Source organism: Eleutherodactylus coqui, chromosome 13 (assembly GCF_035609145.1).
Source record: "Eleutherodactylus coqui strain aEleCoq1 chromosome 13, aEleCoq1.hap1, whole genome shotgun sequence".
Taxonomy (NCBI): domain Eukaryota; kingdom Metazoa; phylum Chordata; class Amphibia; order Anura; family Eleutherodactylidae; genus Eleutherodactylus; species Eleutherodactylus coqui.
In genome coordinates this window covers 69,044,300-69,071,890 of record NC_089849.1, presented here as the reverse complement: position 1 = coordinate 69,071,890, position 27,591 = coordinate 69,044,300, and the positions used below count along the sequence as shown (strand labels likewise).

General features: G+C 45.6%; 1 protein-coding gene and 1 long non-coding RNA gene across 2 annotated transcripts in view; both read left to right on the top strand.

Annotated features, from left to right (window-relative positions):
* Nucleotides 1–365: 365 nt before the first annotated feature.
* LOC136587780 (uncharacterized) lies at nucleotides 366–2,734 on the top strand. The gene is made up of 3 exons (XR_010787492.1): nucleotides 366–484; nucleotides 572–689; nucleotides 2,689–2,734. It is a non-coding gene; the product is annotated as an uncharacterized lncRNA (long non-coding RNA).
* A 22-nt stretch (nucleotides 2,735–2,756) lies between these two features.
* LOC136587779 (unconventional myosin-XVB-like) overlaps nucleotides 2,757–27,591 on the top strand; it is a 90,775-nt gene continuing 65,940 nt past the window's right edge. Inside the window, exons 1-8 of the mRNA XM_066586542.1 lie at nucleotides 2,757–2,864; nucleotides 4,728–4,821; nucleotides 5,583–5,618; nucleotides 21,908–21,965; nucleotides 23,078–23,208; nucleotides 23,301–23,396; nucleotides 23,476–23,711; nucleotides 24,360–24,529. Of these exons, the coding sequence (XP_066442639.1) occupies nucleotides 5,616–5,618; nucleotides 21,908–21,965; nucleotides 23,078–23,208; nucleotides 23,301–23,396; nucleotides 23,476–23,711; nucleotides 24,360–24,529 (694 nt within the window). The 5' untranslated portion in view covers nucleotides 2,757–2,864; nucleotides 4,728–4,821; nucleotides 5,583–5,615. The remainder of the gene's footprint in view (nucleotides 2,865–4,727; nucleotides 4,822–5,582; nucleotides 5,619–21,907; nucleotides 21,966–23,077; nucleotides 23,209–23,300; nucleotides 23,397–23,475; nucleotides 23,712–24,359; nucleotides 24,530–27,591) is intronic.

The window sequence follows — 27,591 nt, the reverse complement described above, 5'->3', positions numbered from 1 at the left end:
TGTGCCGCACGGACATGACAAAAATGCCCAATTGACTTTAATGGAGTTGGTCAGGAGTTCCAGTTTACTTAGTGGCAAAAACAGGTCTGCAAACTGTGCTAAGTATGGTATCAAAAATACTGGAGAAGCTTGATGGAAACCCCAAACCAAACCCCCAAATTCAATTGTGAGCAGAATCTAAAAGTAGAGTATTTACTGTTGTTCTTTTTGTTTTACTTGTTTTGTAACATCTTCTAACGAGTCACATAATATATAACTTTTTTGCTGCTTACAATAATTTATTAGCAACTCACAATTTCTGTATGCATTATACTGTAGAAGTCTAGCAGACCCTTCTGTGTCACATGTCTATATTACAGCTTCCTGGTATATTTGATGTGGAGTTTGTTAGTTCTCAACTGAGAAATTCCGGAATCCTGGAAGCTGTGCAGCTGATGAAAGACGGATATCCCATCCGCATCCCACTTGAACAGTTTGTCTACAGGTGAAACCGTTAGTTTACGCTAAAGGTCCGTTACTTTGAGCTCAGCTGTAGTTTCCTTTAGTTTACAAAGCATTGCTATTTCTTCAGATATGGTCACCTTGCAGGAAGGGCAAGCACATTGACAGAAGACCGAGAGCATTGTGCTGCTGTACTAACCAAGATATTTGGGGACTCTTCAGCATTTTATCAGATTGGCATCTCCAAGGTATGAAAGGGTTAACGTTATCACAGACTACGGAATTGATCCTGGAAAGAATACAGAATAAAGGGCGGCTTCACACGGGCGTATTCACAATTGCGCACGGCTCAGCGCAACATATTTGCACTATGTACAAGGTTTTCTTGCACATGAATCGGCATATCTCACTGTACTTTTTACGCCCACAGGGCATGGTATTTTGCGCACAGGACACAACCTCGCCCCGATTTAAATGGCTATTTAGCCTAATGAGTTCCAGATGTGTTTTTTGTCCTTCTGAATTTGCAGCATATTGCACATCTCCATGCGTATTGTCCATCTAAGCTTCTATGGGGACCTGTGATGCGCAAATGTGTACAAAAGTAGAGCATGTTGCATCTTTTTTTACACACGCGAAAAAACTAAATGTGAATGGACCCATTAAAATCAATGGGTTCTATTTTATGTGTATTGCACATACACCCATGTGAATCTGCTAAAGCTGGGGGCAATACCCCTTTTGTACTGGACAAAGGAGGTAAACGAAGGCAAAGGATAGTTTACAAACTCAAACTAAAGTACATTATATGTAGAATGGCGAATATCAAACTGGGTGCCCATGGTGCTGGGTTAATGCACCATGGGCAAAAGCAACTGCTGTCTGCTTCTTGCTCTACCCCATGTCCATGACTTTTCCACCACACTCTGTTAACAATGTAGTTTCTCAGGAGAGAAAACTCCATAGGTTTACACGACCCAACAGCATATGGCATGGGACCAACCGTGGCTAAGCTCTCTCTCTTCAAGGGCCCCATAGCCGCCGCATGGCCTACCACATGGCCCTTGTGATTAAATATAGAGTTAAAAAATATCTTTATACAGTGATCCCTTGGGTTGCGAGTGTCTCGGCTTACAAGCTTTTTGACTTGAGAGCAGCTCCCTCCTGACTTTTTGCCCTGATTTAGGAGCAAAAACTTGGATTACAAGCCTTGCTCTCAATGGGGCCACCAGCAACTCCTGCAGTGATTTTCGGGGAAGGGCTTTAAATATAAGCCCTTTCCTGAAAATCATCCCTAGCTGTAGTAAAAAATATATACTCACCTGACCTCCGCTGCCGGGGCTCAGGCGTGTCTAGCCGCTGCTTGTTCTCCCTGCATTTTTAATCCCTGCCTGCTGAGCAGTGCAGGGAGAACAAGCGGCAGACAGGTGACTGTATTTTTTAACATTTTTTTACTACAGCTAGGGATTAGAGATGAGCGAGTATACTCGTTAAAGGCAATTGCTCGAGCGAGCATTGCCTTTAGCGAGTATCTCCCCGCTCGAGACTGAAGATTCGGGTGCCGGCAGCGGGCAGGGAGCTGCGGGGGAGAGCGGGGCAGAACGGAGGGGAGATCTTTTTTCTCCCTCTCTTCCCCCCCCCCCCCTCCCTCCTGCTGACTGCCGCTACTCACCGCTCCCCCGCGCCGGGACCCGAACCTTCAGTCTCGAGCGGGGAGATACTCGCTAAAGGCAATGCTCGCTCGAGCAATTGCCTTTAGCGAGTATACTCGCTCATCTCTACTAGGGATGATTTATATTTAAAGCCCTTTCCCGAAAATCACTGCTGGGGTTCTGGCGTCCTAGTGCTTTCAATGGGGCAATGCCATCTCCATTGAAATCAGTGGGAGAGCTTTGCGATCCAGAACGGATTAATGGCTTTTCCATTCATTTCAATGGGGAAAATTGATTTGACTTACGAGTGTTTTGGGTTAAGAGCTCCGTCACGGAACAAATTAAACTCTTAACCCAAGGCACCACAAATTGCTGGTTTAAATGGTAAACATCTATTAATTGTGAGGGTCAGCGTTTTATTTTGGAGAAACTGATGTTTCTTCAGAGCAATTTTATCAGTATTTTGATGCTACACAATTGGGATTTGCTTAGGATTCTAATCATTATTAAGCATTGAGGGTAACTACAGTTATAGCATTTCTTCCATGACTTGTATATTTGATGATGTTGGATGTCCCCTGTAACTCTGGCGCAGGTCTTTCTGAAAGAGCGTGCCCGAGGGATCCTACAGAGAAAATGGGAAAAGATTCAAAGTTTGGCAGCGCTGACTCTACAGAAAAACCTTAGAGGGTTTCTCAACCGCAAGAATTTCCAGGCTTACCGCCGCAAAATCACGGTTGTGCAGGCTCATGTGAGGGGACGGCAAGCCAGGTGGGCATTCTAAGTGGCAATTATAACTGAGACTGATGCCATGGGTAATTTGATAATTAACAGTTCACCATAAGAGATTATAAGCAAAATCAATGTTTAGAAAGCTTCTCCCATTTGTGGGTGCCCGGTCCCCTGCTGCCCTCCAGCCCGGTCTCCTGCTGCTCTCCACTTCCTGCCATACCAGCGATGATGTCCCAACACTGGTTACATATAACCACTGCAGTTAATCACCGGCTAAAGTGAGCTGGTGATTGACTGCAGCAGGCACTGGAAGGCGCCTAGTTCCAGTGAAAAAGGATTTTTTTTTTTTCTTGCTTCATGGTAATTTTTTGTCACGTATGACTTTTTTAGAAGTATGCTAGAATAAAATGTAACGTTTTCAGTGATTTTCCCAGTGGGTGAGCTGGGTCTTTTTTTTTTCTTTTCCTCATATCTTTGCTACATCTGGTCAAGCATGTCCTTGCTTCTCCTTTGGTGACATTGGTTGGTGACCTGATGTTACCTCTTTTTTGTATGGTTACTGGTTCTCACTGAATACACACAGTATGTATTGGAGACATATTTTTTTGGCAATGCTTCATGGATGGATAATATGCAAATTAACTAACGTCAACCAATCCAGAGACTTTCCCAAAATGAAGAGTGACCCATCTGTAGACAACTGGAGATTTTTGCCCTTCATCAGTACCCAGCTGGATGAGATGCCTATAGCTTCTTTTACACTGAACGAGAACCTCATGATTCTCGTTTGCACAAGCGAACGAGCTGATGACATCATCACCAGCTCGTTCACGCTCGGGCAGACTGTTTAAACAGGCAAATCATTGTTGAGAATCATGCATTTCTTGTTAACTTCTTTTTCAGTGTTTCACATTCCTATGTAAATAATGGCTTATTTGCATATATTTCCCAGAGGAGCATGAATGGCCTTATAAGTCTCCTCACTCACTCACCTTCTAGGTGCTCTCCCTAAGGAGAAAAGATAGTGTTCTTGACCCACATTCCTACGTGAAGCACTGAACGATCCGTGTTTAAACGCAACGAGAAGCCAGCGATCATTTTTATGCCAGCTGAAACTGAACGACAAATGACAAGCGTACGATTCTCTCTCGTCGTCCAGTCGTTGGCTCATGCTTAAACTGAACGATTATCATTCACTTTAGTTCGTTTGAACAATCTTTGGAACAATAATCGTTCCGTCTAAACGCACCTTCAGATGCAGCTCAGGGGCATACTTTTTTTCATTGAAGAGAGACTAGAAAAAAGCAAAAACTCTATAAGGCCTCCCTCACACAGGGCGTTTTATACAGCGTTTAGCGCTGCCTTTTCAGCCCAGCGCTAAACGCTGTACAACACTCCCATTCATTTCAATGGGGCTGCTCACACAGGGTTGAAAACGCAGTGCCTCCCAACGCTGCGCTTTGACAGCGATGCATGTTCTATTTTTGGCCGTTTTCAGCCCTGCGTCGCCCATTGAAATGAATGGGCAGTGGTTTTAGCACTGCTGAAAACGCGGCAAGACTTGGTGCCATGTTTTTGGCAGTGTTAACCGCTCGCCGATTTTCAGGGTGAGGGCTTGCAATAGAAGCCCTACCCCAAAAATCAGTCCCAGCTAGGTAGAAAAAAAGAAAGTAAATACTCACCTAGCCGCTGCAGTCCGGGTCGCGGCCGCTGATCCGGGCTTCCCCCGCATTCACAAGTCTTTTGCCGTAGGCCAGGTTTGAGAACCCCGCCTCCGGCAAGAGAGTGCTGTGATTGGTTATCGGCACGCTCGATGCCCGATCACAGCCCTTCATTGACTGTCCCAGCCAACCTTTTTATATTTTGTGCTTATCACATTATTATCCTCTGCCTCATACGTAGGCAGCGTTATAGGAGACTGAAGAACACACGCGTGCAGTTTGGCGCTGTCCTCCTGATTTCCAGGATTCCTTCCATCCGCAGGCGTATTTGCCAGGTAACCCATTCAGAATATGTAACAAGTTCTATGTTATTCTCACACATACTAATGTGTCTCCGTAGGCCCAACCACTCCCCAGCCAGTGGTGTATCTAGTCTTCTCCCGTGACTAATTTATAGCCAACTAATTCTATCCTTGGCATTTTCCTCTTGCCGTTCCCTATGGTCTGTGATATGCCAAAGTCCAGATAACACTTGAAGCAATTACATTTTTCTTGAAGCTCTGTGTCACATCTACCTGCTCTCTCTTTCACTCTGGTGTTTTCCTTATTGGACTTTGTCCTTCCCTGCACTTCGGGCGTGTCTCACTGTCACCTAGCTGTCACACGGACCTACAGCCACTACATGAGAGCTGCCTGGGAAGGACTCCTGTGCTGTTAGACTGGGGTACGGATATTAATAGGGAGAGGTAGAATGTGTACATTCCCAATGTGAATGGTGTACTATAGACTGAACTACTAATGGATGTCTTGTGTTATGTGGCTGAGATGCTGCGTCTGGTTTATATGGTTTCCTTTTATGCAATAGATTGTGCGTGACTGTGTGTAATATATATATATATGTGTGTGTGTGTGTATGTATATATTTGTATATGTATTGTATAAGTATGCACGTATGTCAGTCTAAGGTTTTCCTGAACCTCTCATATCAATTGTGTATCTCCGTGTTTACTTGTGTATCACGTCTGTCATCTTTCCTGCTCCAGAATACCTCTTTGCATACCAGTCAGTATACTAACAAAAGCCTTCCTCTCCGCAGCTGAAGGCCACAGGTGGGGAGTCCCTTCCCAGCATGGTAAGTACATATTTTTTGGCTTCTTATACCGTGTTTCCCCGAAAATAAGACAGTGTCTTATATTAATTTTTGTTCAAAAAGGTATACCTTTTTACATGTATAGCTGCCTGGACACTATTTAAATTGACTTTTTAAATTAACTGTTAGCAGGGCTTAATTTTGGAGTACGGCTTATATTTCAAGCATCCTCAAAAAGTCTGAAAAATCATTTTGCAACCTCAAAAATTCTGGAAAATCATGCTATGTCTTATTTTCAGGGTATGTCTTATTTTCAGGGAAACAGGGTAGTTATCATAGCTTTGTCTGTTCATTAACATGTAGAATAATGGAAGTAGATTTCTGGCATGATGAGGATATAATGTTTTACAACTTATGACTCTCCACTATTGTGAAACTGCAATAAGGTGTATGTCACCAGCAATTAGGGTTGCCACCTTTGTCACGAAGAAATACCAGCCATGGTAAAAAAAAAAAAGGAGGTGTGGCTTATTACTGCATATTATTTGACCTCCGGGCACCCGGTGGCCTCTAGTGATCGCAGCCTCGCTGGCTGCTGCATCACTTGACACAGTGGACCCAGTTGAAATGGGTATCCTCACAGTGACCCCAGTAGAAATAGCGACCCCCCTACAATAATATTAACCCCTCTCAGTAATAATATTAACCCCACAATAATAGTAACCCCCCTAAGCAATATTAACCCCCCTCAGCAATAGTAGTAACCCCCTCAGTAGTAATAGTTCCCCTCAACCCATATACTGTAAGACGCACTCCCTACTTCCCACCCAAAATTTTGAAAAAAAATGTACACAAAAGTAACCCCTAACTACACTACACTGCACATGAAAAAACAGACACCAATACTCACCTACCACCGGTGGTCTGGTGCGCTTGCGGGTCCCCATCGCTCCTGCAGGCTGCCGCGATGTCCTCCGTGCCGGCAGAGCATTCCTTTCTGGAATCGGGGCTTGAATTCCCCGCCTCCAGCAAAGATAATGCTCTGATTTGGCTAGCCAGCAGCGGCATTGGGTTAATCAATCACAGCAATTCAGTGACATCATTGAATGGCTGAGATTGGTTAACCCAGCGCCGGCTTCTAATTGGCTGAAGCTGGCTAGCCAATCAAGGCATTATCTTTGCTGGAGGTGGGGAATTCAAGCGCTGCTTCTAGAAAGAAATGCTCTGCTGGCACAGAGGACATCACAGCAGCCTGCAGGAGCGATGGGGACCCACAAGCGCAGCGGAACCGGCGTGGTGGGCAAAATACCAGCCAGGCCGGTGAACTACCCGGCAGCCCTACTGGCAATATAAGAGGGACGCTGCACCCATCGCCGCGTATTGAAGCTCCATGTAGGCACTTTAAAACATGCATTTTATTTCGCATATAAAAAAGTGAAAGGCATCCCCATATAAAATCCTACACATCAGATTTACTACATAGGGTAACGGATCATACTGTAGGATGTAGTATACACTGATGTCGGGAGTGATATGATACTAACTCTAGTAGACCCTGAACATGTCTGCCTATTGACTTCCCTTAGGTATATCCTACCTGCCAACACTTGAACAAAATGTTGCAGCCTATTTTTGTCAGGTCGGGCACCTTTTTATGCTGTCACACCCTTCGTATCCTTCATGGTAAAAGTGTTCCTCTGAGACCCTCTTGCAGTACTAATATACCTTTAAATAATAAACAGTTACCAGCTCTACACGGTGATAGTGATTACAGTCCAGTTACCTCCAGTGATTGCAGGTGACTTCTCCTCTAATTCATGATATCAATTTTCTTCTCTATCTGGACACTATGACCAGACAATACTTGTCTTTGCACACTTTCCCCATCCCGAGGGTACACCTATTGAATCTGTCAGTAACCCCCGTCCCCCTCACACACACACAGTACAAGTATCCCCTCTGTGGCGCCACAAAGTAATGTCCTGTCTTGGGCCACACTTAGTTATAGTACTCCATCTGTATCTCCATTTAGTTATAGTGCCTCTTTCGTGGCCCTCAGTTAATAATAATAATACCCTCCCTGCGGCCCCACTTGGTTTTAAATCCCTCTTTGTGACTCTACTTAGTTATAGTTCCCTCTTCTGTGGCCCCAGCTTTAGTACTCCCTTCTGAAGCCCCACTTTCAGTACCCGCTTTTTTTAAAACAATCTTAGATGCTCTGCACTACATTTATTATGTGTTTTAGATACTTCTTGACACTTTTTTTCACCAAACCCCAAAAGTGGTACAGCTTTGTAAGAAAAGATGTGACTTCACTGAAAAAAGGATGTGGCCTAACACGACCTTTCCCACCAAAATGTGCCAAAACTCTGGTGCAACATCTGTTGTAAAACTAAGCCAACTCATAGGTGGTATAACGTTAAACTAGAAAGTCTAAAGATGTGCCAGATTTAGTATCCAGCATGAGCACTGTGATAGATCTGGCAGAGTTGAAGACTGTGCCTAAGTTTCCCCTATATAGGGTATAGACAAAAAGAGAAAAGTCTCCTGCGCTCAGGGAACCGATGGAACACCAAAAAACACACCGCAAAATAAGCACAATTAGAGGACCTGCATGTGTGGATGGACCTCTTAAACATAAGGGTACAACTAGTTCCAGTGAAGCAGAGAGGACCCAGAGCTCTATCCACACATGTAGGTCCTTTAATTGTGTTAACTTTTTGGTGTTCTATCGGTTCCCTGAGCGCAGGAGTCTTTTCTCTTTTTGTCTATACCTTGTTACTTCTGGGGGTCTCAGGCACCCCATATTTTCTCCTTGCATGCTCTCCTTGGATGTCCCTCTGAGACAGGGTTTCCTTTACCAACGACATACCAGTACTGTTGTATCTTGTCTCCACCACAAGTATGGGTGGACACCTAGTGATGGGCTGTATTCGCCCAGTGTACGCCCACAAGCTGCTGATTGGCTGGCTGCACCCAGGTCCTAGCAGTGTGGGGACTGAGGTTTGCCTTGGATGGAGGGTCAAGGTTAGGTTTTGTTTAAGTGTTAGTCTTATATTATTCGCTGTAAATGCTTCCATGTGAATGCAGCCCCGCTCTCACATGGAGGCATTTACAGATAATAATGTAAGCCGAACACTTAAACTAACCCTAACCTTAACCCTCCATCCAAGGCAAATCTCAGTTCTTGCTCCAGGCAGCCAAGCGGGGTTGGTGTTCGGTGGAGCAGGGAGAAAAGTGAGACCGCCCACATGGGAATTCGGCAACTACCATGGCAGCGTGCAGGGAATAGTGACAGCGGTCCCGGGTTTTCTTGTCTGCCCTTCAGGAAGACACATGGGATGGCAGGCAGAAAAATAACATAGCCCCTCCACGCTGGCCTCGCTGCAAGGTCCCCCGCTGTCAACTCCCGCTGTGCCTGCAACATGATCGGAAAGGCATCCAGCTGTGGCCGTTCCCTGTGTGTTTCCCTGGACTGGGGGCCTGACCGGCACTTCAAGGACCGCTGGCGCCATTAGCTTGATGAGTCGCAGCCGCTCACTGTCCCCGTCTGCCTCGGAGGGCTGTCACTGTGTCGGGATACAGAGTGTACTGGTCACTCCCCTGGGCGTTACTGCTGTATCTTGTCTCCCAATTGGCATCTAGGGGCATGACAAAGGCGTTCACTCCTGCTAATAGCTGTCACACCCCTAGCTTCCGGTTGAGACAAGATACAACAGAACCGACACTCCCTTCATTCACACTTTTTGGCCGTTGCGTAAAAAAACGCTACAGGTTCACTCCTTCAAATATCTGGCTGCAATCAACAGAGGCGCTGTCCTGAGCACCTATTGGCTTGTTTCCACTATATAACTATTAGACAGCAGGAGGGGGCATGCCTCCTGGGACTGCAGAACAGCTGCCAAAATTTTGGGACTGTCCTGCTAGATCTGGGATGGTCGGAAGACAACATTGGGAACTTCCTATGCAGAAAATTGACAATTAGATGCCCTGAAGAAACCCTTGTTGTTCTCCTTGCATTCCACTGATTTGATAAGTCATCAAAGGACTTCATTACATAACTAGTTGGCAGAATCAACTTGAAGGTAAAAGCGATGCCAACAAATGTGGAGTACCTACCCACCATCCTAAGTATAACACCTACTACCTGCATCAGATATTCCCTGTTTTTTGGAGCTGTAATACCTGTGCTTGGCTGTCAACTTTCAGAATGCCAAGTTTAAACTAGTAGAAATGCCTTAAAGGGGTTGTCTCGTATCGTAAATCGGAGCCTCCAACTTGAGAACCATCTCTATGAGAGCGGAGAGCGTAAAATAGCATCACTTTGGCCTGAAGCCTATTTCACTGCAGTGGCTGTAGAATGTACAGCCAACGGCAACTTGCCTCCAGGAAGGGGTTGAGAAGACGAACCTACCAACAATGTTCCCCCTAAGCCTGGGCAGCTATTGAATGGAGTGGTTAGGGAGATGAGCAATGTTCCTTCAAAGGTGGGCAACCTGGAACCTACAGTAACATAGGGTGTATTGTGACAGTAATACAACTGGCCAGACAAAAGCCAAGATGAAACTCTTTTGTTACCCGTCACAATGGGGCTTATGGATATGCTTGATGCTAGGAACCCTCCCAGTGCATGCACCAAACCCACAATGCAAATAGAGAGAATGTAGCTTAACTAACTCTGTCCTCCATTGTTAAATTACCTATCCTAGCATTTACTAGTAAAAAAAAACCAACTCAGCTGCTGCAGAACAGCAAACTGCACACCGTAGCTGCCACAGTGAATCATACAAAAACCTCCATTGCTGCAGAACCTCATATTGCACATGTCTGCTGCTGCAGAACCTCATATTGCACATGTCTGCTGCTGCAGAACCTCATATTGCACGTCTGCTGCTGTAGAACCTCATATTGCACATTGCTGCTGCAGAACCTCATATTGCACATGTCTGCTGCTGCAGAACCTCACATTGCACATGTCTGCTGCTGCAGAACCTCATAATGCACATGTCCGCTGCTGCAGAACCTCATAATGCACATGTCCGCTGCTGCAGAACCTCATAATGCACATGTCCGCTGCTGCAGAACCTCATAATGTACATGTGCGCTGCTGCAGAATATCCTATCACATGCCTTGGATGCTGCAGAACATTATACTACATTGCTCTTATCGCATTTATTTCCACCCCGAACACCCATTGGAGCATAGCACGGTACTCTACATGGTGATGTGGTGTAGAAGTAAAGTGATATGAGCAACAAAACATTTTAAGCCCCACCTTCATTGTGATTTGGCATAATAATTTCTCTCTGCCTATGAGAGTTAGGCCGCCTGCAGACGGCTGGGTCGGATCCCGCTGCGAGAATTCTTGCAGCGGGACCTGACCCCCTGCAGTGACCAGTGCGGCACTCGCCTGCTCCCGCGGCTCCGGCTCTGTGATGTGTTGGCTGCCACCCAGCCAGTGCATGCGCAGAGCAGAGCCGGCGGCCGTGGAGTGACATTTCTGTGCGGGGCTCTGCGAGGACAAATCACAGCCATCTGCATAACGCAATCCTATGGCAGCTTCCACGGGTGGACATTCTACAAGAAATCCTGCTGCGGAATTTCCACCCATTTGCAGGAGGCCTTAGAGAGGAGTCAGAGAAGGGTAGTACTACTAGTTAGAGCCCCTCTGTGACTCACTGAGACAAACCATGGATATAGTATTAAGCCATTCTGTATATTGTGTGTATACGTATATGTGTGTGTGTGTGTGTATATATGTGTGTGTATATGTATATATATATATATATATATATATATATTATATACACTTTTTATAGTGCCATACAAATTTGGTGCTCAGTGCTTGCGCCGCCATTCCTCCTTGCAGAGACCTTTTCTGAGGCTGATGGCTATACAGTATATCTTTGGTCCTGGCAGCCCCCTCCATTCCGTCCTCCTCCTGAGGTCTAAAGGCTGGTTTACAGGGGCCCGTGGGACAGTTTGAGTGACTGCTTTGAGTGATCATTTTGCATAAACTATTAAGTAGCTACTTAAGTACCAATTAGGTGTGCAAATGAAGCCTTCACTGAATGCAGTTAATAGCCCGAGGGCACTTATCTGTGCTTAGGTCCTTTGTTCTCCATGGGAAACAATGAGAACTTCTGATAAGGATGACCAACAATTTTTAGGTTAGACTGAATTTAACGATCAGCTAGTAGTGCACCATGGGCGCACATTTAAAGAGAGGTCTGCCAGCAGCACAGCTTCCTCACCACAATATGGTAGGACAGGTTCGCAATGCCCAGTCACCAAAGCATCCAATCCCAGGGTCCACTTCATCCACAGAAAATAGGTAGCAGTGACAGCATAAATGGTGCAAATAAAACGTTCCTTTATTCCTCCATAGTTTACATGCAACGTTACGACTCAAAAAGAGTCTTTTTCAAGCATAAAATGGGGGCGCACATTTAGACGTACTGATGATTGCTAAAACGATCACCGATTAGCGGGGGTTTTTTAGCGATTATCGGCTGGTGTAAATGGGCCTTAACAGATGGACGCGTCACAATACGCAGGCTGCAGAGTATTAGCTGATGAGTGGCTGACGCTGGTAATTCCAGGCGCAGATGTCATTAACCCCTTAATGCTCCAGTCAGAGGTGTAACTTGAAGCTCCTGGGCCCCAGTGCAAAATCTGTAACGGGGCCCCCAACTATAATGCTTTCCTCATAGTACTGGGCTCCCTATATGGAGAACAGAGACCCTATGAGCCCCCTAAGGCTCCAGGGTCCAGGTGCAACCACATCCCCTACATCCCTTCTAGCAGTGATGGCGAACCTTTTAAAGACCGAGTGCTCAAACTGCAACCCAAAACCCACTTATTTATCGCACAGTGCCAACATGTCAGGGGGCGGGGCTTATCACGATATATGATTTTACCCCCGTAGTTCTAAAAAGTAAAGGGCTGCTTCAGAATAGACAGCGTGCAGATTTTTGAAAACGGAAATGCTGCAGAATTTTCCATGAAGGACATTCTGCAGCATTTCCGCCACATGTAAGCATACCACAGCAGTAATAGTGACCCCTCACAGTGGCCTCATCAGTCATAGGGATCCCCTCAGTAGTAATAAGGACCCCCACGGCGGCCCCAGTAGTTATATTGACCCCCTGGCGGCCCCAGCAGTAATAGTCACCCCCATGGTGGCCCCAGCAGTAATAGTGACTCACATTGTGGTCCCCAGTAGGAATGCTGACCCCCACGGCGGTCCCCAGTAGGAATGCTGACCCCCACGGCGGTCCCCAGTAGGAATGCTGACCCCCACGGCGGTCCCCAGTAGGAATGCTGACCCCCACGGCGGTCCCCAGTAGGAATGCTGACCCCCACGGCGGTCCCCAGTAGGAATGCTGACCCCCACGGCGGTCCCCAGTAGGAATGCTGACCCCCACGGCGGTCCCCAGTAGGAATGCTGACCCCCACGGCGGTCCCCAGTAGGAATGCTGACCCCCACGGCGGTCCCCAGTAGGAATGCTGACCCCCACGGCGGTCCCCAGTAGGAATGCTGACCCCCACGGCGGTCCCCAGTAGGAATGCTGGCCCCCACGGCGGTCCCCAGTAGGAATGCTGACCCCCACGGCGGTCCCCAGTAGGAATGCTGGCCCCCACGGCGGTCCCCAGTAGGAATGCTGGCCCCCACGGCGGTCCCCAGTAGGAATGCTGGCCCCCACGGCGGTCCCCAGTAGGAATGCTGGCCCCCACGGCGGTCCCCAGTAGGAATGCTGGCCCCCACGGCGGTCCCCAGTAGGAATGCTGGCTCCCAGGGCGGTCCCCAGTAGGAATGCTGGCTCCCAGGGCGGTCCCCAGTAGGAATGCTGGCTCCCAGGGCGGTCCCCAGTAGGAATGCTGACTCCCAGGGCGGTCCCCAGTAGGAATGCTGACTCCCAGGGCGGTCCCCAGTAGGAATGCTGACTCCCAGGGCGGTCCCCAGTAGGAATGCTGACTCCCAGGGCGGTCCCCAGTAGGAATGCTGACTCCCAGGGCGGTCCCCAGTAGGAATGCTGACTCCCAGGGCGGTCCCCAGTAGGAATGCTGACTCCCAGGGCGGTCCCCAGTAGGAATGCTGACTCCCAGGGCGGTCCCCAGTAGGAATGCTGACTCCCAGGGCGGTCCCCAGTAGGAATGCTGACTCCCAGGGCGGTCCCCAGTAGGAATGCTGACTCCCAGGGCGGTCCCCAGTAGGAATGCTGACTCCCAGGGCGGTCCCCAGTAGGAATGCTGACTCCCAGGGCGGTCCCCAGTAGGAATGCTGACTCCCAGGGCGGTCCCCAGTAGGAATGCTGACTCCCAGGGCGGTCCCCAGTAGGAATGCTGACTCCCAGGGCGGTCCCCAGTAGGAATGCTGACTCCCAGGGCGGTCCCCAGTAGGAATGCTGACTCCCAGGGCGGTCCCCAGTAGGAATGCTGACTCCCAGGGCGGTCCCCAGTAGGAATGCTGACTCCCAGGGCGGTCCCCAGTAGGAATGCTGACTCCCAGGGCGGTCCCCAGTAGGAATGCTGACTCCCAGGGCGGTACCCAGTAGGAATGCTAATTTTCCCCTGAGACCCATATACTTACCCCCTCATGTCAGTGTGCTGCCAAACGCCTCCTCCCCTGCTTTTGCGGAATCATTGCAGGATATGTCAGGGGAGGGGGAAGGAGGATCCTGGCTGCACACTGATGTCACAGTGTGCGCCGGGATCAGCTGACGTGGTGGGCGGATGACGATTGCACGTGCCAGCAGGGAAGGTTCTGCGTGCCATAGGTTTGACACCACTGCCCTATAGTTACACCCTTCGTTCCAGTACAGTTACATCATTAAGGTTCAAGATTTGCGTAGAGCGGGATCAATGGTCGATTTTGCTCCATCCAATGTGGATGTCAGCTGTCTTTGACACCCGCCCGCAACAGCCTCCATCAGCGCTTACATTGATTTCAGCTGTTAACCCTTTGAATACCACCGTCAATTCTGATAGCAACATTTAAATGCCCCGATCAGAGTTCGGCGGACCCAAATGACCCCCGCGCAATGAGATTGTGGAGTGCCGTTCCGTTGCCATGGCTGCTGGAAGCCTTCTGAAGGCAACCAGGGTTGGCATTACAGATTGATAGACTGCTGTCAGATCACGGTATAATGCAATACTATCATAATATATTGTACTGCAGGAGTGATCAAGCAATCATGAGTTCACCTTCCATATGGGGACTAAGAAAAAAAAAAGGAATTATTAGTTTTAAAAAAAATTATAAAATTATTAACCCTTTCCAATCCAGTGTCGGACCTTGTCCGACATTGGGATCTCCCCGTAGGACGAACTCCAACACTTGTTTCTCTTCTGTAATATATATATTACAGTATGCAGAAGAGGGCTGTGATGTCCGATCTCCCCCCTGCATAGTGTAACTCACTTTTAATTTTCAAAGAATTGCTAATAAAATCATCATGACATCATTTTTATGTGCTTCTTTTGAGTAATTCCAAGGAATCCACAATGCGCTTTCCCACCCAAAGTAAATAAGAGCTGGGGAGGGGCGGGTGGCAGGGAAATTGGATTGGAGAGGGTTAATTATTAAAAAATAAATAAAAGGCGATAAAAGTTTTATATATGGTGAATTATCAAAATAATCCGAGATGTGTGGAGGGAACAGGTTGTGGACAGCCTTCTATGTCATTGCTAATATATTGAACTGAATTCTCTGGGCAATGGATAGTCTGTGAATGGACTGACCGAAAGGACAAGCTGAGGAGTAACGGGGAGAGGTGGATTAGTCAGGCAGGAGAGTTGAAGGTAGATTGGAAGAGTGCAAGAGGGAAGCCACAGAGGAAGATATTACAATAGTCAAGGTCGGAGATGATGTGGGCATGCACTGACTAGAGTTTTTGTTGACTCAAAGTTGAGGAATGAGCTGATTCAGGAGGAAGTGGGAGATTGTAAGGGCTTAGAAATGCAGTTTGAAGGATAGAGCAAAGTCAAAGGTTATCCAAAGGGAATGAACTTGTGAGACTGAGGAAATTGTGAAGCCATTGACTGTTATCAATAGGTGTGGTGGGAAGGTTGGGTGAGATAGGGGGAAAGATAATAAGTTCAGTTTTATAAATGTTGTGTTTTAGAAATCAGGAGCTGAAGAAGAACGATATAGCTGATAGACACTATGAATAGCATTATAGAGGTTATATCCGGACCACAAAGGTAGATTTCAGTGTCATCAACATAAAAGTGATACCTAAAATCATGGGATTGCATAAACTATCCCAAGTCAAAAGTATTGATGGAGAAGAGTATGGGGTCCCAGGACAGCCCCTTAAGGCACACCAACAGAGAGAGCACGAGATGAGGTAGTGTGTGAGAAACTAGATGTTTGGGCATTGACGTACGAGAAGATCCAGGAGAGAGTCCAGTCTGCTAAAAGATGAGAGAATTTGTAACAGGCGAAAGTGGTCAACTGTTTTGAAGACCAAGGACAGGTCAAGAAGGACACAGTAGTTTTTGGTGTTTAGTAGATCATAGCTTACATTGACTAAGGAAATTTCAGTAGAGTAGTGTTGTTGGAAACCAGATTCTAGCAGGTCGAAGAGCAACCTGGATCAGAGGTGAGAGTACATTTGAAAGTGGACATGCTGCTTAAGGCAAATGGGAGTAATGAGTTAGGGTGATAACGGAACAGAGAAGACGGATTGAGGGATGACTTCTTGAGGATAGGTATGACGTTGCCATGTTCAAAAGATGAATGGAAGATGTTGCTGGTCAGTGATCTTTGATGAGATGGGTTAGGGCTGGGATCAACACAGCAGTAAGTAGGGGCGTAACTAAAGGCTCAGGGGCCCTGATGCAAAAGGTGAGCTGGGCCCCCCTCTCTATCCATATCTGTACCCCTACCCATACCTAAACCATGCTGCCCAGAGGCATGACTTGAAGCTTCTGGGCCCCTATGCAAAACCTGTAACAGGGCCCCCAACTTTAATGCTTTATTCATAGTACTGGGCTCCCTATATGGAAAAGAGAGGCCTTATGGGCCCCCCAAGGCTCCTGGGCCCAGGTGCTACCGCATCCCCTGCACCCTCTATAATTACGCCCCTGGCAGTAAGGTTGTGAATAAGGTGGGATAGGATTGGGTCACAGGTGGTGAGATGAGATTTTTAAGAGTAGGATGGTAATGGTGATGAAACAGGTTATAGAAGAAGAACACTGAGTAGTTGAATAGAGGGGTTCAAGGGACTGTAAAGAGACCTTTATACGATTATTAAACGGATTCTCACTGTAAACAGCTAATTCAGACAATAATCGTCCCATGTGTGCATGGCTGCTGACAAGGCACTGAGTGAGAAATCACTCACTTGTCAGAATCACTTTGCAGGACTAAAAAGTAAGTGACTGTTGATCGATGGCTGTCGGGCTCTTTTGTTTAAAGTATGTAGCAAACTGCTCAGCTGAGATAAGAGATTTGGGAGAGGGCATTGGAGCATGGAAAAGGGAGTGGAACGTATCAAATAACTAATTAGGGTTGTAAGACCGTGAAGATATTAGAGCTGAATTCTTGTTTTGCAGCAGCGACTGCAGACGTGAAGTTGAGAACAGCTTTTTTTGTGTATACCGTAATAAGGTCTAATAATATGCCAACGTATGTCAGCCCTTTTACGTTTGCATAAATTCCATCTACAGACAGGAAAATTGCAATATGTTGTAGTAATGTTCAAAAATGTATCTGTTTGATTTTAGAATGCTAAAAGCATATCAATCTGGAGCATTTGCAATACCTTCTATAAGAACATTTGTTGGCCTCAAATGAAGCCCTTGACTTTATCCCTTGAATTAAGCCCTCGACTAAATAAAGCCCCTGCCCTTGATATTGCATGTATTTAGCCAGTTAAATTCTCATCAATCTGCTTTCTTAAAATAAAGAGTAAAAATGATCCATTACATAATGGAGAAAAAATGTCTACCAACCTTGCCCTGGATGAAGCGTCATCACCCGTGACTTAAGCTGTTAAACGCAGACCACGGCAACCTTGGCTCACATCCCAAATGTGCTTCATCCGGCGGTTCTCTAGGTGCGCTGAGCGGCTGTGGAGAAAGTCAAAGCTGCCAGCAGACTTGCTCCACTTCAAATTCATGCTTAAAACTTATAACCTAACCCTTCACCATGCAAAACAAGTTTATTTCACCTCCCTTGTCTCCTCACTATCCCACAACCCCAACGACTCTTTGAGACCTTCCACTCCCTCCTCAGCCCCAAAGAACAAGCCCTTGCGACTGACTTGACTGCTGGAGAATTAGCTGCCTATTTCAAAGGAAAAAATCCACAACATTCGAAAAGAAATCTCTGAAATGCATGGTTAGCCCCGATCCCAGTTTCATCAGCACTGCTTCCAGAACTTACTCACCTTCCTCTGTCGTTGGTTCTAACGTAGAAAAAGTCTCCAGGCTCCTTTCCGCTGCCCGCCCCACCACCTGCGCTAGTGACCCTCTCCCCTCTCACCTCCTCCGGTCCCTTTCCCTAGTTCTCATTACTCACCTCAACTCAATCTGCAACCTCTCTCTAACCTCTGGCACCTTCCCCTACTCATTTCAACACTTCATCATATCCCCTCTGCTTAAAAAACCAACCCTGGACCCGACTGATGCTGCCAACTACCGACCCGTCTCAAACCTCCCCTTCATCTCCAAATTACTAGAACGCCTGGTCTACTCCCGCCTTACATGCTTTCTCTCTGACAACTCACTCCTCGACCCCCTCCAGTCTGGTTTCCACTCTCTCCACTTGACCAAAACTGCAGTCATCAGGTCATTTGCTACTTTTGTGAGGGCAAAGTCGAGAGGTGATTACTCCCTACTAATCCTCCTTGACCTGTCTGCTGCATTTCTCACTGTCGACCATAACCTCCTTCTCACTATGCTCTGCTCTATTGGTCTAAAGGACACTGCTCTCTCCTGGTTCTCCTCCTAACTCTCTAACTGCTCTTTCAGTGTCTCCTTTGCTGGTTCTATCTCCTCTCCATTTCCTCTCGCTGTTGGGGTACCCCAGGGCTCGGGCCTTGGTCCCCTTCTCTTCTCTATCTATACTGCCCCAATTGGACAAACCATCCACAAATTCAGCCTCCAATACCATCTCTACGCTGACGACACCCAACTATACACCTCCTCTCGTGAGATCTCTTGACCATTCCTCCAAAATATCACCGACTGTCTGTCCGCTGTCTCTAACACTATGTCCTCCTTTTTTCTCAAACAAAACCTCTCTAAAACTGACGTCCTTGTCTTTCCACCTTCCAATTGACCTCCCCTCAACATCTCCATTCCAGTGTCTGGCACCATCATAACCCCCAGACAGCATGCCCGCTGCCTTGGGGGTCACACTGGACTCTGACCTCTCCTTTACCCCCATATCCAATCTCTAGCCCAAACATACCACATGCACCTTAGAAATATTGCTAAAATACGGCCGTTCCTCACCACGGACACGCTAAAGACACTCGTGGTCGCCCTCATCCACTCCCAGCTTGACTACTGCAACTCGCTACTCATCGGCCTCCCCCGCACTAGATTTCCTTCACTCCAATCCATACTTAATGCAGCAGCTAGGCTCATTTTTCCATCCAGTTGTTACTCAGACACCTCTGCACTATGCCAGTCGCTGCACTGGCTGCCCATCCACTGCAGAACTAAATTTAAACTCCTCTACCTCACTCACAAAGCTCTGCATGGCGCTGCACCACCATACATCGCCTCCCTCCTGTCAGTACACCACCCAACCTGCTCACTCCGATCCGCTAACACACTCAGACTAAGCACCCCTGTAACACGAACCTCACATGCTCGCCTACAGGACTTCACCAGAGCAGCACCCATCCTCTGGAACGCTCTTCGCCAAGGCATCCGGACAATTCCAGAAGCACGGAATTTCAGGCGTGCCTTAAAAAACACACCTCTTCAGGGAAGCATACCAATTCTCCTGACCTCCCTATGGCGCCCCACCCCGTTTGCCTTCTAATAATGGATTTCCACATGAAATCCCCGATTGCCTGTGTTCCCCATGCCTCTCTCCTCCCCCCCCCTCCCCCCTTGCACCTCCTGTACCACCCCCAACCCATTTATTTCAAACCAAATGTACCTCACATTGTAATTGTTGTATTGTTTTGCATTTATCCATGCCTGAAAGCACCGCGGAATAAGTTGGCCCTATACAAATAAAGATTATTATTATTATTACCAAGACCTTTGTTCTATTGAAATTGTACTATTATTGCTGTTTATGGTGTATGGTATGTCCGAGTCATTATCAGATTCATGATCTCAGCAGGAAGCTGCATCCATCATATATTGAATGGCCACTTATTAGACAAATAGGCCCTTTCACAATTGGAGCTTCCTTGTTTGGAAATTAGCCCCCTGATCCCAAAGTGCAGCATAAAATCAAAGGAGCAAGTTTTCTGTGGATCAGTTTCAGTGTTTATCCACATTAAGGCCCATTTACATGCAAAGATAATCTTTCAAACGATTGAAAGTTTTAGCAATCATTTTGCATAAAGTAATAATGAACACTAATGTCCATTAACACTTTATCATTGTAATTTGCATGTAAATGGGCCTCCAGGCTATGGGCTGGGCTTTGCACATAGTTGCATTGTTCTTGTCGGGCTGCCAACAGAATACATTGTAATCTTCCAGCTCCCACAGAGAACACAGCATGCGGTCTGCTGAGAGATACTTTATGTCTCTGCGACTAAAGAATGGATTTTAAGTTCACATTGTTCAGGCGAAAAGTGCACAATGGTAGTGTTTACACGCAACGATTATTGCTCATTTGCGGTCGTTTAAATGGATTTTGAGCGATAATCATTGCATGTAAATGGGCCTTTAGAATGGGAAAATCAAGTGATCTGAGTGATTTAGTAAATCCTGCACTGAGCAGGGGTTGGACTTGATGACCCTGGAGGTCCCTTCCAACTCTACCATTCTATGATTTCTAATGGAGGCTGGTCATCAGTGCTAGACTAGCCGGGGCCAGGATTTCAAAAACTGCCAACCTTGTGCAGTTTTCTCATGCGGCGTTGGAGAGAGTATACCAAGAAGGGTGTGATCCAAGAAAAACATCCAGTCAAAGTGGATCCTGGGGACATAAATAACTTATTGGTGAAAGGAGTCAAAGGAGGATGTTGAAAATCGTTCTGATGAACAGATGGTGCACGGTCAAGCAAATTGCAGCCGAATACAATGCTGGTACTCCAACTGATGCGTTCAAACTACAACTTGCAATTCTTTAGCATGGTTTGCCTATAACAACAGATGACCAATTTCACTGCCAACACAGAGGAAAGACTCCAGTGGGCATAAGTATGTAAAAATGGGATCACATGTGTTCTGAATGCGGAGAGGGGAGTAAATCACTGCTAGATACCTCTTATCGCAGAACAAAAGGATCAGGTATGTTGCAATCCAACAGCGTGATGCTTGTTTGTATGGAGATAGTCGGGACATAACCATGTAAATTAGATGGTTAGCCAGTTAGCAGGTTCAGTTGACATTAATCTAATATGTATGGCCACTCTTATAGTTTTATAGGGCTTGTTTGCACAAAGTACTTGCTTTTTTAAAGCTAGGAGCACAGGGGTGCATGCATGTTGGCTTTGTTGTCTTAGTTTCTCCTGCTCAGAATGTCCTCTAGATATGTTATAGCTTCAGCTGAAGTGTCCTATCTACAATAGTTTATGATGAGGACATCAGATGTAGCTGTAAGATGCCAGAGATAAGTAGTTTTTAAAGGGAACCTGTCAACCGATTCATGCTGCGTGAACCGTGGGTAGCATGAACCCTAGACAGGTATGCCTGTTGCCCCGGTGTATGTGTTATTCTGAAAAGCTTCGGAGTTTCAGAATAAACACATTTCAAAGTTTGGGCGGGGAGAGGCCACCTCTTTGACTCGGGGCTTCATTCCAAGTCAAACTTTGGAATATGTTTATTCTGAGATGCCACAGCATTCCTCAATAACACCAACACCAATAGGCATACCTGTCTAGGGATCATGCTACCCATGGTTCCGGCACGATGACACATTGACAGGTTCCCTTTACAGCCTCGGCCTGACATTGAAACTCAATGAGAGTAAGGATAACGCAGAGGTGGCCTTCTCATGGTAGTGTGGGCTTGTTCATTTCTCCAAAGCTCAAAATGCTTCCTTCAACTGAAGAAGTTTCCAATTTCACCCGATTTTGATAAATATCATCCAACGCTTCTTTTCAAATGTTATGATGTATAAAATCATCATTTAATAATTAACCAAGAGCACTATTAATGTTATGTTCATCTTATTTTCAAGGACCCGTCCGCCTTGGAGGTGCCTGCGGAGCTCGCTGCTGCCTTGAACTCTGCACAGGGTGAGTAACTCCAGATACATAGATTTAAAGGGCTAGAGTTTGTATACATGCAGCGTCTTGGATGGTTATAGTACATCTATAGGTGCATGAGTTCATTCTGGCACTTCGGCTATGTGAGCTGCTTCATAAGTTATTTTTTTCCTTTACCTTCAGAGATATGTAAATGCTTGTTTTGCATCTACATTTCTGACAACAGGATCTGCATCCACCAGCCGAAAATTTTGACGACCCCTTCTCTCTAACTTTTGGTTTACACGCACCAACACTACAGGCACAATTGTATTCATACCTAATACTCAGGATCCCCCACGATCTACTGATCACACGGACGTCGTTATCATTGGTTAGCGCAGGAAGTGCAGTAGCTGACTTCTCTCCCATTGAAATCAATGAGAGCGCTGCCTCCTATTAAACTTCTGGCCCTGACAATGAGGAGCCAGATGTGTAATAGGAGGCAGCGTTCCCAATAATTTCAATGACAGTGAAATTGGCTATTACACTTGCGGCGCTGACCACTGTTGACTCCTGCACAGACAACAGGCCAAACAACCAGTCGATCGGCAGTGAACTCGAGCAGCATACATCCATTTATCAACCATTGATGATCCATCCAGACGATAGGTCATCGGTCGTTAAAGGGAACCTATCATCACCTTTGAGCCCTATAAACTACGTTATGTGGATCAAAGTTGAGGGAATGGAGAGTCTGTGAGCTGTGTTTCCTACTCAACAGGTGCCCCGTTCCTGCAAAGTTGGCGCATGCGCATACCATGACTCTTCAGCCGACTCTGAGCATGTGCTTTCCCATAGAGATGAATGGGAATGTGCGTGCACAGAATCAGCGGAAAAGAGACATGCTGTGTGTACATACTAACGTCATGGCGGCACTGCGCAGGTAGGGGCACTCAGTGAATATGAGACACAGCTTCCAGGACTCACCATTCCCACTAATGTAGTCTATGGGGCTCAAAGCTGAGGACAGGTTCCCCTCAAAGTTCCCAAATACCTAATATTACTACAAGAGAGGGGTATGTGTTTGTAGACTAGTTATATATGTAAACTGTTTTACTGTTTCCAAAGCCAGTAACTTCTGACTTGTTCTTACCTCATAGCAAAGTCCTATGCACAAGGAACGAGGATCACAGAGGTACCTCCACCTCAAGTGAAGGCCCAATGTGTCTTGTCACTTCCTCCGGACATAAACAATTATCCACTCTCCACCTTCATTCACTCCTATTTCAAGGTATGCGCTCATGTCTATCTTACATTTAGCAATCACTTCTACAATCAGTAGTTCTTTCCATTTACTTATATTTCACTTCCATGACTCTACAGGATCCTACTCTACCACCCTTAGGACAACCCCTCCTGCATCCCCTTACTCGTGTATCACAGAAGGATCATGGAGTTGCACTGGAGCTATATAAACTGGTAAGAAGCACAGTTACTTGTATGCCTTATCAAGGTTGTAAAGTGTTACCACCACCTGACATATCTGTACTCTTATTAGGCTTTGCGTTTTGTGGGAAATACAACCATGGCAACCTGGCAGCAAAGGATCATTGGTAATTACATTGTGGAACGGTGTTTACGCCAACCTTCGCTTACTGATGAGGTGCTCTGCCAAGCCACCACTCTTACAGTGCAGAACAACAATGAGCAGCAAAGCCAACGAGTATGGCTCCTGGTTTCAGGCCTACTGAGCTGTCTCTTTCCTTCACCAACGCTAGAGAAATCTCTGCTCAAGTGAGTCTTTTTTTTTTTTTTTGCTAAAAATTGCCCATTATTAATGTTTATCACTCACTTAATTTTTCAGATGACTTTTCTGTATAAGCTGCCGTTTATTTTTTCTCATTTGCTTATACTGCATGCTGTATATCTGATTCTCAATTTTCAAAACTGGTGGGAGGAGGAGACTACTTTGCTGTATTCTCTACATTAGGGCACAGCGAACTGCACATTCTGCTCTCCTGTCTTTGGCTGTTTGTCGCAGGCAAATATTATTATGTAGGATAGTGTACAGCAGTACTGAGCAGTGTACGTGTGAGTAAACAGCAGTTAAAAACTCACCATTAGCTCTGGTAGCACATCTTTTCCTTCTCTCCTCCATCTCCTCCAATCTGCTCTCATAGACTTCAATGAGCACCATGACTCATTCCCTTCCTCTACTTGCTATTCTGCCTTTTCCAGTAACAGAGAAGACAGCAGGCAGTGGATAGCAAGTTAAGAGGAAAATAGACCCCTAGTGGCCTTTAGAGTGATTTTTATTTTAGCATAAAAACATCATTTTAGGTAAATACAGTAAATTGCACTTTTGCTAGTTATCACACTGGCTATCATATAAGAGCAAGTTGTTTGAAAAGTTAGTAACCAGTTAACTCATGTCTTACACAGATATGTTTCAGATCAAGGTTCTGAAGGGTACAAGGCAATATGCCAGGGCAAGATGCTTAGAGCCCAGCAGAATGAGTTTCATACATTGCGCTCCCATCCCCTGACTCTGCTGGAGTGGACAGCCAATGAAAGGAAAGGGAAGATGGTGATGGATATCTATACATATAATGGTGAGTTTTACATGCTTTTTGTATACTCAATTCTGAGCAGCGCACAGTGGGCCAGCATACCTTAAAAGTTGGACAAAAGTGAAATTTACAAATTTAATGGTTAAAATTGGTAGTTTTGCTAATTCGGGGATGCCGAATAAGAATCCGATTAGTGTGTAACGATAATCGGTGATATGGCCCTATGCTGGGCAGCTGGCCGGCCAGAATTCCTATATAAATGCGGTCAAAAGAATAAATTTGTTATTAGCCTATATAATCTATTAGTGAAAAAACAAATCTTGTCAAAATGACCTTAATAAGCCTTTTATTTCCAGTACTAATTAATCTCTGTATTGCTCACAGCTGTAATAATGTGATATATACCGTTATGAATGTCGCCTCATCATCATCTGAGCTCTGACTATTTCGGATTCACTGGCAGGTCTGACTGACTGGAGTAGAAGGGAAGGGGAGATTGTCAGCCCATTTTTTGGGCTGAAAATCTCGACTTATACTCAAGTATATACGGTATTTAAAACTTTTTATGGATTTTAACCCCTTAATGACACGGCCTATTTTGGCGTTGAGGACCAAACGATTTTTGGTATTTTTTCATCTCCAGTTTTCAAAAGCCATAACTTTTTTATTTTTCCGTCGACGCGGCCGTACAAGGGCTTATTTTTTGCGTGGCGAACTGTAGTTTTTATTGGTACCATTTTGGGCTACATACGTTTTTGTTAATTACTTTTATTGCATTTTTTGGTAGGCAAAATGCTAAAAATTAGCATTTTGCCTCATTTTTTTTAGCATTTCTTTTAACGCTTTTTGCCATGCAGGATAAAAAGCGTGTTTGATTTATTGTACGGGTCTTTACGGACACGACACCAAATATGTGGGATTTTTTTGTTATGCTAATATGAGAAAAAGCATAAAAAAGGGGGTTTTTTTAACTTTTTTTTTCTTCATTTTTATTTTTTGCACATTATTTTGATTTATTTTTTTACACCATCTGTGTCTCTCTGAAGGACTTATAGCATACCACCAATGATCGCTGTGATCAGGCATTGCAGGACTTCTCTCCTGCAATTCCTTATCGCTTATTACAGCAATCATTGGCAATGGCAATACAGGATGCCGGTATCTGGCGTCCTGTTGTCATAGCAACCAGCCGGGCTCTCTGCCGGGATCTACTTAGATCGCGGCAGGCAAGGGGTTAACAGCAGGGGGCACATCTCCGATGCACCCCCTGCTGTCGCAGCGGGAGGCCGGCTGTCACTAGTGACAGCCGGCTCCAGCTGCGGGATAGATCATAGCAGATCTCGCGCTATCCCTATGACGTAAGGGTATGTAATTTTGCGGGAAGTACCCCGTTCCCATGACGTACCCTAACGTCATGGGGAGGGAAGGGGTTAATGGATTTGGAGCGTTAATGCCTTATTAACTAAATAATCTTACAGATCTCGTTATGTTATAGTCTTGCGGAAATATATTACGAAAGATTATCCAATGCTTAATGTTCAGTACTGCGCGGCGCAGACAAATACGCATTTGGTACATTATTTGGTGCATTTAAACACTCGTCATTATCGGAGAAAGTATATTACAACTCGTATTATGCAAGCATCAGCAAAAATAAATTCCAGTATCATTTTCTGTACATATGAATGGTTATTAATTATTATAATAAAAAATATAACGCCGGACCCGTCCAGACTAATTCTGTAGGTCTAGTGGAAGAACAAGTATCCATATTTAAAGAGCTCCTATTTTTAGGTCCAGTTACCCCCTATTTTTTAAAAACGGATTATTAACTAATTATCTAAGTAACTTATAAACAGAATTCTGGAATCCATCCCTTAATTAACTATTTCCAGTAATCCCTTCTTATATAAAACATAAATAACCGTATTACACAGAGATCGGGCAAAACGAAGAATAAAAACAGCAAATTCACAATCCGAAATCTAAGAACAAGATGCGACTTGAAACGATTGCATCAGATGAGTGGCGATCGGGAAAGAACCTGACTCTACCCATCGGAACAGACTGTTCCCTCATCTTCATTAACACACAGTCATGAGCGCCATTTATGAAACTTGATTTCTTGGACTTTTGACCACTGTTCTAGGAATTCTGGCCCACAGTGCAGCATCATAAGTTTTTTTTTTTATTTATTAGTGCCCACTGCACATGTGGAATAACCCATTTCGGATCACATCCTAACTTACTCTGTGCTTATTACAGCTATCTAATTGCACCCTTGGAGTTTAATGTATTGCATATCTACATTTCGGCTGTATTTACAATGGCGATTTTCTTAGGCGAGCTTTGTGCATTTCAAGACGCACAAAACTGGAACGGGAATATTACCCATTACTTTCAATGGGTCTTTTCATATGTCAAATTTGTATCCCGCAGGGATGCTGTGAGATAGAAAAATTGCAACATGTATTATTTCTCGCCCTTTATTTCCTATAGGGGAGTTCAAAAAATTGCATCACAGTCACAAAAACTCGTACATGTGAGTTTCATGCGAGTGCAATGCCATTTTTAAATTCTCTTATCTAAGCCAAGTATTTGCAGGCAAAATCGGTTCCATGAATAATTCCCAAAGGAGAAATGACTGCAGAAAAAAACCCAAATGGAAATTTGCCCACGGTAGAAAGCTGCCCACATGGATAGTTGCCCACATAGAACTTTACCCACACATGTGTTTGCATCATTGCAGCATCACAAAGTTATCGATCTGTGATACTTGAGGTGCAAGGTGAGGATGTTCACCTGATATGTGATCTGATTGTGATTTTGGGTTGACCCAGCGCAAACATTATGTGGATCCGTGGTTTGCAAACCGATTCATACCAGTCTGTCATTACCCATAGATACATACAGTATGGTCTCAGCACTCGCTGCTGCGTGTGCCTGACTCCTCCGGCAGCCCAGTCCACAGCAGGACATACTAAGCTCAGCAAAAGCAGCAAGCAGTGTGACCCAGAGGGTATCAATGCTATCTTTACCCACAGTTATCACTGTGTGATTTATGATGTTACATAGGACTGCATGGAACATCTACTACATTATCT